Genomic DNA, 21,101 nt, shown 5'->3' with positions numbered 1-21,101 from the left:
TTATTAATTTTCTTTAGGTGATCATTTCTCTGACTGTAACAGAGAGTAGAAAGAGCATGGGAGTTGTTCTGCCACTTAAGTAACTTGGATGAAGTCACTTTTCTCTCCCTAGATATCTCGCCTTTAAAATAATATATATATATTTTTTTTTGGTTGCATCTGGTCTTTGTTGCTGCATGTGGGGCTTTCTCTAGTTGCAGGAGCAGGGGCTGCTCTTTCTTGTGGTGCGTGGGCTTCTCACTGTGGTGGCTTCTCTTGTTGCGGAGCACGGGCTCTAGGCGCGCGGGCTTCAGTAGTTGTGGTGCTCAGGCTCAGTAGTTGTGGCTCGTGGGCTCTAGAGCACAGGCTCAGTAGTTGTGGCGCACGGACTTAGTTGCTCCGTGACATGTGGGATCCTCCCGGACCGGGGCTCGATCCTGTGTCCCCTGCATTAGCAGGTGGATTCTTAACCATTGTGCTACCAGGGAAGCCCCTAAAATAAGAATTTTAATTATTATTTTAAGAAGATAATTAAATAAAATTCTTCTTTTATAGGGTGGTTTTTAAGATTTCAATGAGTATGTGTGTGTATGTAAGTATAAGTACAGTTCCTGGCATGTAGTAGGTGCTATATAAAGGGTGCCCTATTATTCTTGTAGAGTGGTTGCAATGAATATTTGAGAACTATAAAAGCACTATTATATTATAAGCTTTCCCAGTAAAGGACCAGATTTTCTTGTGTTGATTTCCAAACTCATTATATTTCATCATCTTTATCACTTTTGTGATATGTAAATGTGTATATAAATGTATACTCATATACATGTGAGAATGTTTGGGTACATTTTATCTTATATACATCAGGTGAAATACATGTACTCTCTTTTCTCTAGAATAGAAAATTGAAGTTGTTTTCCTTTTTTAAATTTAGAAAGCAAATGCAAAGATAATTTGAAACTTTTAGCATATACATGTACTACATATGGGTCTTGCCTTTATAGCTATTTATAGTACAATGCAAATATAATTGTACATCTTATATTAAGTATAGTCTATCCTGGATATATTTTTTTTAAATCTCTCTTGACTCTAAGTTTATTTAAGTCTACTCTATTTAAGACTTTTATGAGTGTTTTGACTATTTATGTATTAATCTCTGTTTTTAACTTAACAGGGTTTTTGGTTTCAACATTTTTCTTTTTAATGGCAGGTATCACTTAAATACAGAAAAAAACTTTTATTTTTAATTTTGGGTGGTGCTACTTAAATAGCAAAGTTCATATTTTGGTCAGTTTTGTAAAGAAAATTTTCATTGGCCTAAGAATAAAGATTCCTTAAACCACAGCACACACAGTTTACAGTTTCAAGTGGGAGCACCAGCAATAATTTTAGTCCAACTTTAAACTCTTAGAATGTGCATGTTTGTAAAATGGTTTCTAGCCTGTTATTTTATGTTTATGTTCCTTATTTTTGGGCAGAGTTGGCAAACAGACCCAGCTTGGGTGTTCAAAATTGAAGACTCTGTGATAGATAAAAAGTAAACGACTAGTGATGGTAATATGATACAAATCTTTGTTATGTAGCCTCTCACAATTTTTTAAAGCTCTAGACCACTTGAGGAGGTTCCCAGGTTACAGCCGTAAGATGTCATGACTGTCCTATTACCAACAGTAAAATGACTTCTCATCTGGGTGGAGGCTGTCGGCCAGATAGCAGTTCCTGCAGGTTCCTGTTTGATGTAATAGTCTTGACACTCCTCCAGGGAGGATAGACATGGAGGATGCTCTCAGTTAGCTGCACGCTACCTGCCAATCAACTGCCCAATCAACTGAAAAATGACCTAAGTTTACTCTTTACTATCGTTTCAATAGTACTGAAAAATAGCACGACTCTTAGCAAGTCCTGGGACTGAAGATCCCTTTAGCACTAAACTGGAACCCGAGGGTCTTGCTCCGAGAGGCTTCCTAGGTGGCAGAGGGTGCTTCACAGTAGTAACAATCTAGTCTGAGTCGAGTGGGACAGTAGAGGAGAAGCTTCCAGTGCTGAGTCTCACTGTTCTGCACTGCATGAATTTTCTCAAAGTGAATGCATCCCTGAGTAACAGCGGGCTTTTCTAATGTGGCTCTGATTCCTTTCCCTTTTCTTCACAAGTTCTAGATCAACATGGGAAGAATGTCACCATCTGCGTGCCTGACTTTGGTCAGGACCTGTACAGAGACAAAAACTTGGTTGCTGGACTGGGTACCACTCTGTTGTGTGCGTGCATCTTGTATTCCTGGTAAGTTTCAGGAGTTACCTAAGGCCATCTTTGCAGACTTCAAAAGTAAAAGAGGAGAATTTAAATACATTTTAGCAGTGTGAGGCAGCCAAACAAATACCATCTGAGGAAGAGGGAAAATGTAGCCTGAAGTAAAAAGGTGGTATTACAGCATGAAATCTAGGTGTTTGGACTTCATTTGCCTAACTTGTATTTCTATGTGGTAAATAAAATAAATATATATGGTACGTTGCAATGCTTTAACAGACGGTTGAGTACTACTTGCTAAAGCATTTTTGGAGGGTAAGGGGGCACAAAGTGAGGAAGAGGTGGAATGTGCCAGAATGTTTTGGCAACTTTCTACTCCAGCGGAAATATCGTTTGTTCTCTTGTTGATGGAAAGAGTACAAAGTACTCCATGCACAGTCATTTTGTGCTTGGTCCAGGAAAGACGGGAAACATCCCTTTTATGCTAAAACCCACATTGCTATTAAGGAGGCGAAGTCATTCTTCCAAAAGTAAGTGTGATACATAAACAGGCTGTGTTGCAGATGCTTGGGGTGAGGTTTATTCCACCTTCAAAATCTGTAGAAGATACGAGAAGGAGAAAAGTAAAGGGTAGGAATGATAAGTTTCTTACTTCAGGTACATATTTCACTGATGATCAAGCTTCCCTTTGACAGTAACCCTTTCATGTTTAGGTTTTACTCCTGTGTTTTACATTTCGTTTGTTATATTTCTTCTTTATTTTTATTAAAAAAATATATATATATGTATATTTATTTATTTATTTATTTTGGTTATGCCGGGTCTTAGTTGCGGCACACGGGATCTTCATTGCGGCATGTGGGCTCTTAGTTGTGGCATGCATGCGGGATCTAGTTCCCCAAGCAGGGATCGAACCTGGGCTCCCTGCATTGAGAGCATGGAGTCTTACTCACCGGACCACCAGGGAAGTCCCTCGTTTGTTATATTTCAGTGTCTAAAAATTTCAGCTAGTCACAGGCACATGGTAATCTTCCTCTGGCCAAAACTGTACTATCCTGGTGGTGATAGCTTGTATAAATAGAATGTCTCTCTGAGCATGTTGGCTTTTTCTCTTAGAGCTTCTAACACCCCCTAATGCCATAGAGAGAGACCAACAGACATAGACAGATGACAGACGTAGACAAGAGAACTGAGTTTTATAAAGTACGTGTTCACAGTCATGCATCAAGCTTTCAAACGCGTGCAAGCTCTCAGCCTGTCTGTGATGTGGTGACAGCCTTTCCATGATGCAGCAGAAGGGACTGTGGTGACCGGTTTCTGGCCTTGCACCGTTATTAATTCCATACTTGTTCACTGATTCGGGCCCTCATCAATGAATGTTTTCAGGAAAGCCATAAAGGCCACCCACATTTTAATGCTGATTCTCAGCCCTTCCTTTCTTAAGTTTTTCCTTCCTGAGTCTGTTATTGTTGGGCTTTGGGGAGAAGTGTCAGCAACATGGCTAATTTTGCAATTTGTCACTCACATTTTTTTCTGCATTGGTATGTAAAAAAATATTGGTAAATCCAGTGAGGAGAAAGTAGGTTACTATACTATAAGTGTAGAATATTCCATTTTAAAATAAAATATAGTTGTATTTACACATGTAGAAAAACTCCTGGAAGGAGATAAACCAAGCTTGTAAGAGTGGTGGTATTAGGGATAACTTTTTTCTGTTTTTTTCTAAAAAAAAAAAAAATTTTTTTTTTTTTTTTTTTACAATGAGCTAGTGTTTCTTTTGTTTGTGCTATCAGAAAAAAAAAGGCTGTAAAGATATTGGATACAATAAAATCATGTGTTTTTTGAGTTGCTGAATGCCTAATCCTGCATGATAAAAAATGTTTGTGCCCTTAGATAAAAATAGGGCATAGATTTGCTATAAGCCCATCAATGGAAAAGATGGCAAAAATGCTATTTAATGTGCTGATGGAACTGCCACCAGTGGTGTTGGGTTTGTGGTGTGGAATTTCCACCCTGTTAGATTTTCACTGCCACCCTTGAGTGAGAAATGATGAATGAAACATTGCTCCTTTTGGAATTTAGAGGCACTTTAGTGGAGGTTGGTAAGGTCTAATCTGATATTCCCAAAAGATAACAAATTTCAAAGCTGACAGCTGCTACTTAACATCTGTCTAAATGCCAGTAACAAACTTTTTTTTTTTTTTTTTTTGCGGTATGCGGGCCTCTCACTGTTGTGGCCTCTCCCGCTGCGGAGCACAGGCTCCGGATGCGCAGGCTCAGTGGCCATGGCTCACGGGCCCAGCCGCTCCGCGGCATGTGGGATCTTCCCAGACTGGGGCGCGAACCCGTGTCCCCTGCATCGGCAGGTGGACTCCCAACCACTGCGCCACCAGGGAAGCCCAACAAACGTTTTTGAATGCTGGTAATCAAACTGCAAAACCATAGTGTGCAAAGGAACGAGGAGACAGAAAACAGCAGCCACACCGAGTGGAGATGAGGAGTAGCCAGGCAGCTCCAGGGTATTGGTGTAACACATGGTGTGGACACACTGCCTGGTGATGCCAGGTGATTCCTCAGGGGTCAGTGAAGTGCTGCACAGGGTGGGGTGAGGGTGTCTGAGTGACTGATGTTTGCTCTGATTACCCACCACAGCTCCAGGAGGAATGGGCTTTGAGAACTTTATACCAAGCATCTTGGAGCTCAAGGGGTACTGAGTTCAGCCTAGGAGGGCCTTGAACAGGGAGGTGTGAGAGGTGACCCAATTAGGAGTGTTTCAAATCTTGACTTTCCTAGACTCAGAGGATTGAGAGATTGGAAGATACTACAGAAGGAGGCTGCGCTGCCTGGGCGAAAACTGTCATTTGAAGATGATTGCAGGAATATCTAGAATTCTCCATAGACTCTGTAGAAAGCCAGAAGATTGGGTGGTGTGTGCGTTGAAGGGAGAAGAAATCACCTGTTTTCAATGGAAGTCCAGGATTGCTTGGGATTGGGGTTAACTTGTTTTGGTAAGATCTTAGAGGCTCGCTGTGCTATGTTCTCACCCAACTGGAGTCTCCTCACCCCCGACACACTCTCTCTCTCTCAGACACTTCTTTAGGAGGCTCTCATGATGGCCTCCAGTCTCACTTTCTGGCTCTCTGCTTCTGGGCACTCACTATGAGGATGTTTTACTCTTGGCTGTCTTAGCTTGGAGGAAGGGCTTAGCCAAAACTCACTCGCCAGCTTTCCAACTGAGGCTGCCCTTTCTCCCAAAGCCTCTTCTACTGTACCCAGGCATTATGCTGTAAAGAAATGTCACAGCCCGGACCCCGTCAGGAGTCCCCTGATGGCTCTTTCTATAAGCGGGTGCCCCTGTACCTCCTTAGGCCTGGATCCTTGCTGTCATAGGCCCTGGCCTCCCCCAGCTATTCCTTAAGTCCCTCCTTGGTCTCTAGATTTTGATTGAAATTGTTATTCTGTTGGATTCAAGTTCACAAACTGTCAGATGAGACAGGATCATGGAGTCGATCAAGTTCAATTCCCTCTTGGGAATTCTCTGACGGTCCAGTGGTTAGGACTCTGTCCTTTCATTGCCGACAGCCCGGGTTTCATCCCTGGTTGGGAAGTTAAGATCCCACAAGCTGTGCACCCCACCCCCACCCCCCCAACAAAAGAAAAGTTCAATTCCCTCATTGTACACATAAGGAAAATTGAGATGTGGCGACTGCTCCTATATTTCTCCCCCAGTTCAGGAAACCTTTCCTTACATCTCCTTTGCTGGCGTATTGGGAGAGACAGGTTCATAGTCATTCTCCACACCCCCCCCCCCCCCCCACGCCCTGGGAAGACTTGGAGTAAGGTCCTTCACTTAGGTGGAACAATCAGCTGGATGACTTGCATAATTGCATTATTAGGAGGCATTTGTGCTGTAAAATGTTCCCCGGCTATTTCAGTTTTAGCTATGCTTAAGAGAAAAAAATAACTCTTTTTTCAGCTGTCTTAGGAATTTGAGAACAAAATTGGAAAAACTAAGGATCTTTAGTAAAGGTCAAACAACTTGCTAGTTCCAAATGGGACATTTCACAGCACTATAGCAGACCATATGGAAATAGGTGCAAGATTGGTAAGATGGCACTGGAGAGATTGGTTTAAATGGAGAAAAGTTGGCAAATCAAGGAGGGTTATCTATTCTTTTGGTGTGTTCTGGACCTACTGCTTTTATTTAAGAAGGGGGTGGGGGGAGTACCTTTTGGGAATCCTGTTACTGCCTAACCTGCCAGCTAGAAGTTTTCATGTCTCTGCATCAGGAACATGTTGAGGACCCCTTTTCACCATCTCTGGTTTCCACTGGGAACATGACTGAACTTGATTATACCAAGTCTGAGAACAGTCACGGGATCTCTCAAGGGCCCTGTAAGTTTGTCGGGGGCAGAATCTGTGGTCTCCGATAGGAAAGTCTGGACGCGTTGTCTAGAGATTTTCTGTGACCTAGTGGAGTTTGGCCAGTTCCCGAACCGCTGAAGCAGATGTGGAGGGGCACCTGCATTGCAAATCATTCTTCCAATATGGAAGAGATTCTGGGCATGACAGAGGTTGGGAGGGGTTGGGGGTAGCAGGGAGGCGTTTTTCGTTTTTGGTTGTCACAACAACTGCAAGATGCCCCTGGCTTTTGGTGAGAGAGTGCTCGAGATAGTAAACAAATAAGGTGATTAGACCTTCTCTGTCCACTGAAGCATTGTCCCAACCAAATGCTGTCAGGCTCCTCCCACCCCCACAGGAAGTACTGGGTTAAAGTCACTCAGGCCTTAGCCCTGGAAGGGAAGAGGTTATGGATAATCCGGGAATTGTTGTCTTGTGCCGACCAGATGGGTCTTAGTAATAGCCAGAGTGCAGACAATAAGAATTTCCTAGGCTTTTAAAGAGTTTGTAAAAACAATATTTTCTCAGTAATTTTAAGAAGAGTGTTTTGTGGGTAAAGGCCATGATTGAATAAAGACCTTATTTTATGGTAACATCTACTTATAGAAGTCACATGTCACTAATGATGAACTGATTATAGGTATTTTTAGAAGAACAAAAGCTTCCCCTTTTAAAGTGCTCTCTGATGATGGAAGCAAAGTAGCAGAGGTGCCAGGATCAAAAGCTTTGCTTTTCTGAAACCATTTTATTCCCAAGAATTTATGAAATGGAATATTTATTTGAACTTTTTTAAAGAATAAATATCATCTTTCAGATGAAAATTCCAGATATTGATCTCTTCCTAAAGTTAAGTTACATTTTCCTCCATGGAAACGATATACTATGTTAAATCATAATTCATATGCACAAAATGGAGCATGCCTTGAGTGCAGGAGCAAGGTGTATGTGTTTCTTGGGTGCACAGCCATTGGGAATTGTTTCTATCCTTCCTCAGACCAGGTTCAAAGTCAGGAAGTGGGAGTGGAGCGGGCCTCCATTAACATCCATCTGTTCAAAGCAGACGTGAAAGTGATGCCATTGGACTTGAGTGGACCACAAAAGAAGCAATGCTCTTGGATCCCAGAGGACCTTTTTATGAGGAAAACTTTTTATTGTTTATTTGCATCTCACTGATCTCTTCTCTCCTTGGGAGAGAGGATGAGAATGAGCAGAGAAGGTAGTGCTGCGTCTTGCAGTTTATTCGGTTGAAATGGGTCTGCTAATTCCTGCCTCTCCACTAGCCCCTCCGCCCCCAGGCTAGCGCATTTGCTGCAGGAGGGCAGGGATTGTTGTGTGTTTCACCAAGTCCCCAGTGCTTAGAACAGGGCCTGGCACATGGCACACCTTCGGTAAATATTTGCTAAATCAATCTGTAAAGATTATTCATATATATTGAATATTTTTCTATTTGCTTAAAATGGTCCTTTTTTTCCCCCAGGAAAAATAAATACTTTTTTTTTTTTTTTTTTTTTTTACCCCTATAAGCCAGATTTTATAACATTTTACCTCTCTAGGCATGGGGAGAGTGGCAGGAAGAATGTTTTTTAATCACACTGATAACTACTCTGTGCTGAATTTCCAAACAGAAAACCTTGCTCTGCCAAAGGCTGATTATCACAGAAAATAGTGATGACCTTTGCTTTTCGTGCCTTTGCATTTTGTTGCCATTTCTGGCTTCTTTCATTGCTTTTGATCCCTTCTAAGTGAGACTAGTCAAAGGGACGGGAAAGATAAAAATGAAATCTGAAAATTATTGGCATTTGAGGGAGGAAAAGCGGAAACCAATAGTGAAAAACAAGATAATAGGATCAAAAAACGACTTTTATCTTTTTTAACCTATAAACTTCTCTTTGCATAAAATGATCTCATGCAACATGGGAAAAAAAATCAGCCATCGAACAGGTCAGGCAATTTTGGAATAAAGTGGGTTGTTAAAATAGACAACTTGTATTCAAGCAGGACTGTAGGTTAGAGTGAGCCTCTCACTGGAGCCTCCGCCAGGAGACTCTGCCCTCCTTCTATGTGATATAACACGTTAATAGGCCTTGCTGACCTTTTTTGTTTATCTCTTAGTTTGACATCGACGACCAGATCAAGTTCGGATGCTCTGCAGGGGCGGTACGCAGCTCCTGACCTGGAAGTAAGCTTATTTCCTTTTCTGGCCCTGCTTCATCTCAGAAGACCCATTTTTCAGAAGGCTTTTTATGTGTTTATTTGCATCCTTAGTGGTCTGTATTCCACGATCCCATTTTTCTCCTCAGGAAGGAATACAATTTTCGTCCAGGAAAAGAAATGTCCTGAATATACTACAGGATTAAAATAAATCCTTGATCTTCCTCCAACAAATTTGGCCTCTGGTGTGGCATTCGGCCGCCCCACTCCCACCAGAGGCCTGGGTAGCTCGTTGGGCTGCTCTTTGCTCGTTTCTTCTGTTGTAACAGAATGTGTGCGGGTTGTCTTAACTTCTAGCCCATCCCCCTCATCTTTACCTGTCTGCGCTCTCCGTACACAGCACGGCCATGAGGTCATAGGGTAGCTGTGGGAAGGAGAGGGGAGGAACGCGCCTGCGCTCTGTGCCGCCCTGCTGGGCACTGTCTGTATGTGAGCTTGTTAACTGCAGCAGCGCCAGCAGGCGGGCCATCCCATGGGGCGAAGAATGGTGAACAGTCGGCGTCCGAAGAACCAGGCTGGTCAGCATTTGCCTGTCGGTCAGCAGAATGTCATTTTCTTTCTTGTGCAAACGTCTTTTTTCTGGGGCCCTCAGTGGAACATCCACCAAGGTCACAAAAGGTCTGATCAGATGGAGGCAGCCAGGAAGAGACTCAGCCCTGACCCCAAGAATGGAACGAACAGGAGGTTCTGATGATGGCTAAGACTAGCTGTGTTCTAAGTGCTACATCTGTGACTTCATTTAATCTTCAAAGAAACCCAAGGAGGGTTTTATCTCCATTTCACAGAAGGGAGAAAAACAGAAGAGTTAAGTCCTTGAAACTTTTGATTTGCCAGCGTGTAAACCGTGCCCTCTGGTTCCAGGGTCTATGCTGTGTTCCTAACCACCACTGCCCGAGATTCAGCTGCTCTCTGCTGATTCTGCCTGGCGTTCAACCCCGGCTGCATGGAGGAAGAGCCCTGGCGTCTGTCCAGATATGCGCACTTTGTTCTGCAGTGAGTCTCTGGGGATGGTCCTCCCTGCACCTGACCTGGAGATAGTGGACCATTATGAGGGGTTGTCAGTCTGCCAGTATCATTCACCAGCTCTTTCTGTCTCTTGAAGAAGGAGAAAACTGTGCTGAGTTTGAATGGGTTACTGCCTATTCTCCAGAAGAGAATGGCCTCTAGAAGGCAAGTGGTCGTTCACACCACTGACTGGGTCACCCCCTGCTGAGGTTGGACCGCTCTGGCTTCAATATCCCCATTGTGTACACAGTTAAAGTGCAAAGAACAGCAAGTCTCCGAGTTAGATTTAAGAGAGGATGTTTTTCTTCGCATTCCAAGGAAAGAGCCCCAGCGTTTCCCTCTGAACTGGAGAGCACACAGGATGGAAGTTGGTTTGCTAACTCCTTCCCTCACATTTCACAGGATATACCTTTGAAAGAGAGAGTTAGTCATTTCTTGTAACTTAAGCTTCAAAAGAACTGGGACCCCAGCATACGATGTCTTGGCCCCATTGAATGAATTAGTGGATCTTAGATGGTATCACTTGATCCAAGATTCTGTCAGAGCCAATCCCTCTATGACAAGTTTCCTTGATGCACGAAGGAAAAAGGGCTTGGCTTTGAGATGTATAAATGGGACGAAGGCTCAAGCTCCCACGTCCTTGCCCCTGGCTCTCTGTTCTTTGTCGTGAAACTGTTGTTAGCCGGAAGGTGCTGAGGACCCAGCACTTCGCAGACTGTCTTGGCGTGTGTAGCATTTCTTATTCTGTTTACCAGAGTACTTCTGGAATCATGGAGTAATTTTTCGTAACCTGATTTTTTTTTTTTAATTGTTTATTGTTTTGAGTAGGTCAGAAACATGGCATGACATTTGGAAGGAACCAAGGACTGTTAAAGGAAAGCATCCCATCCATCGCTGTCCCCAGCACCCCTGCCCCCATGAGGCAGCCAGCTCAGAGCCCGATTTTCATAGGAAATGTGGGCAGGCCTCCTGACCCCAGATCCGTTAGTTGTTTTACCCTTTCTGAGTCTGTCAGCCCCACCATCTCCTAGATACCATGTGCTGCCTGTTGGGGTTCACTGCGTTCCTCTCCCAGGTCTGTCACCTAATTTTGTGACTTCAGGCCAGTTATTCAGCCTGCGGGACCCCAGTTTCCTCACGTGTAAACAGGATAATGATCCCAGCCCCAGGCGCTGAAGAGGATCTCATCAAGTAGCAAGTAGAGCAAAGCACCAGGAGTGAGCGCCATGAGTGTGGCGACCTTGTCTCATTCACTTTGTGTTCCAGGTTGAGTTTTCCAGAAGCAGCCACCGAGGCAGAGCCTGATATGCGGGTGTTTATTAGGGATCAACACATGTGGAAGGAGGGAAGGGGGCAGCATGGGGCAGAGGGTGAGGTCGAAGGGCACTGTAGGCTGGACAGAGCCACTGCTCACCCCCCGGGCACTCGGAGCAGATACACGACCCATCAGAGCTGTCCCCCAGGGGTCAGTGGCTGCGCCTTTACCGCCCTGCCGTGAGCCGTCATTCTGTGTGGGTTGCCCAGGATAGGCTCCCTCGAGGGTGGGGCAAAGCCTGGAGCTGCCTTCTAGAGCCTCGCAGTAGCTGAGCAAGCACTAAGGGAGCACCTTGGAACGGGATCTGGGTGGCTCACCTCCATGTCCTTATTTCCTGTCACTAGCCCCCAGAGCGTCTTGGAAGAACACATGTGATCAGAACCTTTCGAAGGAGTGAAGCGTGCAGTTCGGGGCTTGGGATATAGTTCAGATGGAGGAGGTTTGGCACATAGGTGGCCTTTAGTTCTTAACCAATGTAGAGATAGAAAAGCAGAAAGCAAGCCGCCTGACTGTTGGTTTTGCCCTCGCAGGTAGCCCGGTGTTGTTTTTGCTTCGGCTCTGGTGGAGAGGGTAAGTAGACAGCTTTCCTTCTGCGCTCCGTGCGGCCCTGCAGACCTGTAGCTCTAGTCTGTAGGCATTTGGGATTCAGGCACAAATAACTTGAGTGGTAAGAGGACATTTTTATTCCAGAGCTGGTTTATTGTTATGTGTTACACTTTACGCATTCTTCCCAAAGGGTTGCTGGGATTCGTTTGTGTTGATATTCTGGCAAGCGAAGAACAGTCTATATTTTGGGTCATGTTTCTATAAGTTACATTACCCAGTGAGATTTCAAGGAGCGGGAGGTGCATTTTTTAAAGGAATGATAATTTGGAAATTTTCTTTCGTTCAGCTTACTTTTCTTCTTGAATTAGAGCATCCCAGGGGCTTGAGAACTCTTACTCTGCCCTCTCATTTTCTTCTGAGCTTATAATACGTTTCGTGTGTTTAAGGGCTCTCTTCTGTTAAAATAAACGTGACCGACATTAGGTAACTCATCCTGTTATAGAAGGTTTTGGGGTGAGGTCGACGTTTGGGGCTTATGGCACAGATGAAATTGCCTGAGGGTACAAATGATTTTTGACAGCTTTTCTACTCAACAGCCCCTGGGATGGAAACTAGCGAGTGTGGCTTTGCGAAAATGGTCAACATGCGTGTGTTCACTCACTGGGCTTGTGCCCGCTTTGGGTTCACAGACACAGAAGAGCAGCAGAATGTGAAAGAGGGCCCGAGGGTCATTTATGATGAGAAGAGAAGCACTGTCTACAGCTACGCCTATTTCCACTTCGTATTCTTCTTGGCTTCCCTCTATGTGATGATGACCGTCACCAACTGGTTCAAGTGAGTGGCCCCGTTGTCTTAGATGTTTTAGAAATTGTTAAAAAAAAAAGTCTTTTAAAAACATCCTATTCTTTTTTTTTTTACATCTTTATTGGAATATAATTGCTTTATAATGGTGTGTTAGTTTCTGCTTTATAACAAAGTGAATCAGTTATACATATACATATGTTCCCATATCTCTTCCCTCTTGCGTCTCCCTCCCTGCCATCCTCCCTATCCCACCCCTCTAGGTGGTCACAAAGCACCGAGCTGATCTCCCTGTGCTATGCTGCTGCTTCCCACTAGCTATCCATTTTATGTTTGGTAGTGTATATATGTCCATGCCACTCTCTCACTTCGTCCCAGCTTACCCTTCCCCCTCCCCGTATCCTCAAGTCCATTCTCTAGTAGGTCTGTGTCTTTATTCCTGTCTTACCCCTAGGTTCTTCTTGACATTTTTTTTCCCCTTAAATTCCATATATATGTGTTAGCATACGGTATTTGTCTTTCTCTTTCTGACTTACTTCACTCTGTATGACAGACTCTGGGTCCATCCACCTCATTACAAATAGCTCAATTTCATTTCTTTTTATGGCTGAGTAATATTCCATTGTATATATGTGCCACATCTTCTTTATGCATTCATCCGATGATGGACACTTAGGTTGTTTCCATCTCCTGGCTATTGTAAATAGAGCTGCAATGAACATTTTGGTACATGACTCTTTTTGAATTATGGTTTTCTCAGGGTATATGCCCAGTAGTGGGATTGCTGGGTCGTATGGTAGTTCTATTTGTAGTTTTCTAAGGAACCTCCATCCTGTTCTCCATAGTGACTGTACCAATTCACATTCCCACCAGCAGTGCAAGAGTGTTCCCTTTTCTCCACACCCTCTCCAGCATTTATTGTTTCTAGATTTTTTGATGATGGCCATTCTGACTGGTGTGAGATGATATCTCATTGTAATTTTGATTTGCATTTCCCTAATGATTAATGATGTTGAGCATTCTTTCATGTGTTTGTTGGCAGTCTGTATATCTTCTTTGGAGAAATGTCTGTTTAGGTCTTCTGCCCATTTTTGGATTGGGTTGTTTGTTAAAAACATCCTATTCTTTACAGCCCGAAGATCAGATCTCTTGGAGTCAACTAACTTCTTCTCCAAGTGCTGCTGTACTCATCTTCACAGAAACAGTCCGCGTTCCTGACAGTCTGTCAGCATGCTTTTTTTTGTTTGTTTGTTTTGTTTTGCGGTAGGCGGGCCTCTCACTGCTGTGGCCCCTCCCGTTGCAGAGCACAGGCTCCAGATGCGCAGGCTCAGCGGCCATGGCTCACGGGCCCAGCCGCCCCACGGCACGTGGGATCCTCCCGGACTGGGGCACGAACCCGCGTCCCCTGCATCGGCAGGCGGGCTCCCAACCACTGCGCCACCAGGGAAGCCCAGCATGCTTTTTAAAACAATATTTATTTATTTATTTGGCTGCGCCAGGTCTTAGTTGAGGGATCTTTCCGTTGCAGCATGCGGGATTTTGTTCCCTGACCAGGGATCAAACCCGGGCCCCCTGCATTGGGAGCGTGGAGTCTTAACCACTGGACCACCAGGGAAGTCCCTCTGTTGGCATGCTTTTAAGCCTGGCAGTTGGTGATACTTACTGCAGCTTTAAGAAAATGGGAGGTTAATGGCACGTGGGCAGTCTTGAGAACATAGTAACAGTGAGGAGGAAGAACATGGAATTCTGCCTTTAAGAAAGAGAAGATACTCTTTTTTTCTACTTTGTACTTTGTCTTTTTTTTTTTTTTTACACTTTCATTACAAAAGTTTGAAACATCTTCTTAAAAAAAAGTAACATATGGACTTCCCTGGTGGTCCAGTAGTTAAGACTCCCTGCTTCCACAGCAGGGGGCGCGGGTTTGCCAGCGTGGCATAGCCAAAAAAAAAGAGGTGAAAATGTGAAAAGTAACAACGGACCCCCCCCCACCCCATAACCACTGCTAACTATATGGTATGTATCCTTTCATTCCTTTTCTCTGCATTTATAAGCCTATATAATTTTTTTTTTTTTTTTTGTGGTATGCGGGCCTCTCACTGTTGTGGCCTCTCCCGTTGCGGAGCACAGGCTCCGTATGCGCAGGCTCAGCGGCCATGGCTCACGGGCCCAGCCGCTCTGCGGCATGTGGGATCTTCCCAGACTGGGGCACGAACCCGTGTCCCCTGCATCGGCAGGCGGACTCTCAACCACTGCGCCACCAGGGAAGCCCTAGCCTACATAATTTTTAAAACATAAACGTGATTACACATATTCTCCCCCTTGAGGGTTGTTTTTTAACTTACGTGATGGACAATACATGATGGGCCTGACTTTCCCTGTCACTACATGGAGATTCTTTTTGATTCCTTTTGGAGATTTCTTTGACCGATCCAAAGTTTCTGTTGCATCATAATTTGTTGTGCCTGAGGATATACCTAACATAGACATTAGAATAACTTAGGATAGACATTAAGACTCATTGTACAACAAACATGTGAGTGGCTCCTTCATGCCACACTGCTGTGGGTGGTAGGGACTATATTCTAATAGGGGAAATGGACGATGATCCACATCAAATACAGCGTGTCAAACAGTGATGACTACTGGGGAGAAAAATGAAGAAGAGGAATGAGGAGTACCCAGTGGGGTCGGGGATGCTGGGGGCAGCGGTTTCAAACAGAGTGATGGGGAAGGCTTCCCTGAGGAGGTTCTTCCCCAACATCCTGAGGGAGAAGAGGGTGTTAGAGCCTCTAATGATTCCCGGTGATACCTGGAGAATTCCTGGAAAATTTTGGCTTCGGAAGTTTAAGAAAGGATGGAGGCAGAAAATAACATGTCAAGGATGTGGAGAAACTGGAACCCCCTCTCACTCCTGGTAGGTAAAATGGTGCAGCCACTTTGGAAAATAGTTCCTCAAAAATGTTGAACACAGAGTTATTATATGATGCAGCAATTCCACTCCTAGTTATATAACCAAGAGAAAAAAGAACCACATATGTCCATGTAAAAACTTGTACACAAATGTTCATAATAGCCTCATTCATAATAGCCGAAAAGTGGAAACAACCAAATGTCCATCAGCTGACACATGGATAAACAAAAGGTGCTATATCCACGCAATGGAATATTCCTCAGCAACAGAAAGGAATAAAGTACTGTTACATACTACAACGTGGATACACCCTGAAAACAGTATGCTGAGCGAAAAAAGCCAGTCACAAGAGGCCACATGATTGCATGCATGGTGACATGTCCGGAATAGGCAAAGCCATACGGACAGAAAGTGGATGAATGCATGGCAGGGGCTGGCAGGAGGAGGGAAATGGGAGGGTCGCTGAAGGGCGCAGGGTTTCTTTCTGGGGGGGTGAGAATGTTTTAAAATTGATTGTGGTGATGTTACACAAGTCTATGAATATAATAAAAATCGTGTACTTTAAGTGGGTGTGAATTACACCTGAATTGAGTTGCCAGGGAAAAAAAGAAAGGCTGGAGGTGGTGGAAGCAGGGAGAGACAAGACTTGGCGGAAGAGACCTTCTCACCACCTGTTCTCACCCTGCACTGATCACAGCTGGGTCTCTTGTTTCCGCAGCTATGAAAGTGCCAACATTGAAACCTTCTTCAGCGGGAGCTGGTCCATCTTCTGGGTCAAGATGGCTTCCTGCTGGATATGTGTGCTGTTATACCTGGGAACGCTGGTCGCTCCCCTCTGTCGACCCTCTCCGCACTTCTCCGTGTGAGGATCAGAGCAATCTCCTAGGTTCTGCAGGCTGGAAGTGACGTCCTTTGAACAAACGTACCAGGAGTCTGAGCAGTGACTGGTACTTTGTGACAAGCTGGCATTCCCCCTGGCTGGCTTGAGTGGGTCTAAAAAAACTTAACAGGGGGAAAAAAAAAATCACCTGCTTATCTTTTTTAATTCTGAAATTTGAAAAGAAGCTACCAGTTTGTCCCCCGAAAATTGAAATTTTCACCCGAGTGGATCCTGAGTGATATATTTTGTATGTGTCTTACCCCTAAAAACTGGGATAGTAGTTAGGCAAGTATTTTCCTTCTGCATGTTTTTACCAAAACAGAGTTTGGGACATGACATTTTATCACAGGGAGAAAAGCTTACCTTGTGTGGCCTATTATTCCTATCCTTGAAATAGAAAGACATGACAGAATCTGGGGCCCTAAGCTCCTGACAGAACGCAGACCCCTCTCCCACACCTCGGCCTGCGGGACCCCTGCTCCTGGGTCCCTGCTATTTATTGGCTACAAGAGGAAGCATCTGCTTTTAACTCCACCCTTGTGCTGTTTCCTCCCAGCCCCCAAACGTTTCCCTTTGAAGTTGTGATGCTGGGAATCACAGACTTCACTCTGTCCTTGCCCTTCCCAGAGCTCCCCTCATCCTTTTTGGGTTCAACATCTTTGTTATAATGTGAAAAAGCACAATTTGTCATCACCACCCCTGTGATCCCCCACCAGGTTATCACTACCTGATCTGAATTACTGCAATACTATGACTCTTACACGTGGTGTTACTCACTGATTAGAGAACAATATTCGTGTTGTTTTCTTTGCTATAGTTCTTTCTTGTTTGTGGATTGATATTCATGATACTTTAGGACCTTACCTGGGCAGTTGCTTCTTGACTGAAGCCTGCTGCGCCCCTCTTTCCATTACTAAAGTCAGCCAGTTTTTTCTTCCACTTGAGGCCTTTGAAATTGTAAAAGCAAAAGGACTTTTGTTTTCCAGACCTGTAATGTGACCACACCGTTAATGTCCATTATGATTTTGGGGGTGGATTTGCTGAGGTGAGGACCACAGGCAACACCTCAAACAGGGCTGACCAGGTAAGGCCTCCAGTTATACAAGTTGTACAAGTGACCAAATATACTTAGAAGAAAGGGTGGGTGGGGGGGAGGTATTTAACTAAGCCATAAGCAAAAGCCGCAGAAATTTCCAAAATACATACTTTTAAGGTGATACTGAAGAAAGATTTGACTCTAGGCAGCTGCCCAAGAAGACGTCCATTTTCAGTGCTGATACTCTCAGCCAGGGAAGAGTTTACGCAGTGGAAAGTCCATCAGAGACCCTGATGGAGGACAGTGGGCACCCTCCTCTTAGTATTTCATGCAGGATGGAAAGAATCCTCTCAGCACCCGGGCAGAGAGGGTCTGAGGATGAAAAGATTTGGCCTGTACTTTTTGTGCCCTGCTGTATGCATTGGGTCCCACCTAAGCTGGCCTCCAGTGTGCCAAATGCTGGCCTGGGAAATTAGTCTAGTTCTTCATTTCCACTCACTGCTTTGCCCTCCTTTCAAGAAAATTGGGGGGCGGGGCTCAAACAATGGATGAATTCCTCCAGGAACTTATTTACGGTGTTGGAGGTTCGCTCATTGTGTGTGTGTGAGAGCCTTGTTTTGTAAACTTTATCAAGTTGTTTTCAGACCAGGAGCTCTTTGAGCTCGGTGGTCCAGAGATCTTCTGTAGGCACAAAACGAATGGCCGCTATGCGTAGCCGGAGGTTAAGCCAGTGGGAGCGTGAGCTCTGTGGGTCGGACAGGTGGAGGGAGTGGGGTTGTGTGTGTCGCAGCATCCTGGCAGAGGCCACCGCAGCGGCCGGTGCAGTGACACGGGCTCTGGGTAAGCCGAAAGGAGAGGCAGCTCAGGAGCCGGGGTGCCGTCCGTGACTCGTTTCGTTGTGTCTTCTCCCTGCTGGGGTCTAGTGGGGTCTGGCATCCAGCCGTGTGACTTTAGAACTGGCCCTTCTGGCAGGTCAAGGTCAAGCTGACCAGGCCCTGTGTTCCTTAGCGGGCCTTCGTTGGGCCCTTCCTGTGCCGAAGGAAGCTCAGGGAGACACAGAGGAAAGGACATTGCCAGTGGCCAGGCCCTCGGAGCTTCCTTCCTTAGCCGCCCAAATTCTCCTACAGCCAACCCCCATTTTCCAGCTGCTTAAGACTAATAATGTTCCTTTCTGAAGGTTGGTCTGACACAAGAAGGAGAGTTACAGTCACTCTGATTTTATTCTCAACTGAAAATTTAAGCAAGCTTATCTGAATGATCAAGAGATGTAGGTGTTCTCTGAGGACAGAGGGCATATAAATAAGTTGACGTTAATGATTATTAATTGTAATAAACAATACTCAGGTGATAAGTCAACATTCATGGGTTTAAAAAAACCTACATTTTTGTGCTATTGTGTTTTAAGAAACTGGAAACATTGTGCCAATTGCTCTGAGTTGCTCTTAAGGATGATGTTCATTTGATAAATTCACTGATAATCTTTTTAAAATAATAGACTTCTGCTTCCTACAACTTTTTATACATGATTTAAAAAGTGCATTCCCAGAAGCTGCTGGTCAGACTCCTTTAGTGATGAAAGCCGAAGATATTTTACAACTGTGTATGCTTCCTCTGTGCCGTTCATCCGATGAGGAAATTTTTTCCCCTCTCATTTTCATGAGTACAGACACTTAAGTAGGGGAAGGGATTCTTCTGGGAGTGTTGCAGTGTATGTCTAGATGTGTCACCTGACTGAAGACCAGAGACTTTTTTGTCAAAGGCTTTTGGAAACCCTACTTTGTCCTCACTGGGTTGAATTTTTTTAATACTGGTTAGTTGGTTTTTTTGTTCTCACAGTTTCTTGGGAAGTGGCTTGAAAGAATTGTTCCAGAGGTCTTTGGAGCTCCTTTGTAGAGTAGATGGGCCATGTGCATGTGGACTGATGGAGGGTGGGGTTATTGGGGATTTCGGGTTCTGGTGCCCATCAGAATGGCTAACAGAGGGGCTCCCACACCCCATTGTTTATTTCCAGTTGCTCAGCGGTGCCTTCATTATGGGTGACCTCTGTGCAGTGCTAATTCCCCCCCAAATTGTCACCTTCTGCCTTTTTAAGATTATGTGCTTAATTTTGGCCAGAAGTTTACTACCATTGGTGCTTCCTGTTACCCTGCAAAGGGAATTCCAGAGCCTGTGTGCATTTAAGCTGCCTAGGCCTTTTTTCTCCTTTGACTGCCTTTCTAACGAGCATCTCGTCTTGGTATGTATTCATGTCCTACCCCTCTTGGAAGTGAAAGGCGGTTTTAGTTATAACTAAGAAGGTTGTGACCTTGGGCCAAGACCCCACGTGTCCAGAGAGCACGCTGGGCCCTCCTTAATCAGGTACAGTGCCAATGCCCCTGGATTCATGAAATTCTCTATAGGGTATTCTCCTTAATTTACTAAATCCCTTTGGCCTTGTTCTTAACTGTGTTTCCTGCCATCTTTAATATATTTGTAAAGCCTCAGATATTTTAATCCAGTTTTGCATTTTAGGCAGAAATGCGTTCTCTAATGTTAGACCTGCTTCACAGGACACAGATCTTTTGAATTGATGCTAGCCATTCTAAAGACCTCTCGCTCTTTTTTCTTTTTTTCACCCTTCCTCAGTAAATCATTTGCAGAGGCGTTCATTTTGAAAGGAGGAAATATTTGGCTTTTACCAAAGAGGTGTTCTTTTTTTAAAAGCAAAATCCTTTCAGCAAAACCTTACTTGGGGAAGGGCGGATTAAGAATGTATTTGTCTACATCCACTTCTACAGGTGTTTAGTCATATTTATGTGAGTAAAATGTTGGAAGAATTCTTTTTTTTTTTTTTAGAAGAATTCTTTAAGGTAATCCTTTGTGGTGAAGGATCCTGGGAAATTCTCTCAGGTAAAGAAAGCTTGTAGCAGATGGGTAATATATGTCTTGAGAGCTATTTATAAGAAATTTAAGGATTGTTTTGTTTTCCTTTATTAAAGATTTAAGGTTTTTTTACTTTGCAAAAAAAAAACTACAGAAGTTTTATAGTCATAACTTTGTTACTTTTTTTTAAACTTTTCTGAAATAATTAGATGTAGCCAAATTATGTGGTTATGTTTTGCTATGTTAGAATTTGAAAATGTAATATGTGTGGTAAATCTACTGTTTGAAATTTATAATGCTCTCAGATATGGTTGGAGTTTTGGTAACTTTTAAAATAGTTATTGTTTTTCCTTTAAGTCACAAAGGCAACTATGGATTTATGTTTGTTATCTTGGATGCTAATTTTTCTATGAAGCAGCCGAAGTTGACCAGTCTTTTCCTAGGTAGAATACTCAAAACTTGTTAACTTTAATAAAATTGAAAACTGTTGTTTTTTTCTCCCTTCTGTTGAGTGCATTTGTAATTAAAGTCTTCCAGGTACTGTTTTCCAAAGATGTCTTCAGGTGTTAATTCGCTCTCTCTTAAGCTTCATAGAGTCTGTCCTGGTTCTAGAGAATGAAAATTCAAACAGGAAAACCCAGGCTTTTTGCCTTCTTTCTCTCTGAAAGCCCCTGCAGCCTGCTTCCTTTTTCTTATTTTTACGATAACGGCACTCTGTCTTAAATATGAGAATTAGAGTAAGTCTTTAAACAAGGTAGTGTGAGTTCTCCAACATGGTTCTTCTTTTTCAAGATCTGGCTATTCTAGGCCTTTTGCATTTCCCTCTGAAGTTTGGAATTAAGTTGCCAGTTCCCTTGATTTGGGATGGCATTGAGTCATTAGATCAATTCAGGAAGAATTGACATGATA

General features: G+C 43.9%; 1 protein-coding gene across 7 annotated transcripts in view; it reads left to right on the top strand.

Annotated features, from left to right (window-relative positions):
• The window catches only part of SERINC5 (serine incorporator 5), a 179,736-nt gene extending 158,992 nt beyond the window's left edge, over positions 1 to 20,744 (top strand). For 6 of the 7 annotated variants that reach the window (XM_067731125.1, XM_067731124.1, XM_067731123.1 and 3 more), the window contains 5 exons: positions 2,131 to 2,257; positions 8,738 to 8,804; positions 11,687 to 11,726; positions 12,392 to 12,536; positions 16,133 to 20,744. In XM_067731125.1, the coding sequence (XP_067587226.1) occupies positions 2,131 to 2,257; positions 8,738 to 8,804; positions 11,687 to 11,726; positions 12,392 to 12,536; positions 16,133 to 16,280 (527 nt within the window). In that variant the 3' untranslated portion in view covers positions 16,281 to 20,744. Of the gene's footprint in view, positions 1 to 2,130; positions 2,258 to 8,737; positions 8,805 to 11,686; positions 11,727 to 12,391; positions 12,537 to 13,635; positions 13,728 to 13,952; positions 14,446 to 16,132 lie in introns of those variants that run through there. The other variant, XR_010942003.1, reaches the window with a different exon arrangement.
• Positions 20,745 to 21,101: the final 357 nt, after the last annotated feature.

This window comes from Pseudorca crassidens, chromosome 3 (genome assembly GCF_039906515.1).
Source record: "Pseudorca crassidens isolate mPseCra1 chromosome 3, mPseCra1.hap1, whole genome shotgun sequence".
Lineage (NCBI taxonomy): Eukaryota > Metazoa > Chordata > Mammalia > Artiodactyla > Delphinidae > Pseudorca > Pseudorca crassidens.
The sequence above is the reverse complement of the archived record's forward strand: the minus strand, read 5'-3'. Positions and strand labels throughout refer to the sequence as shown.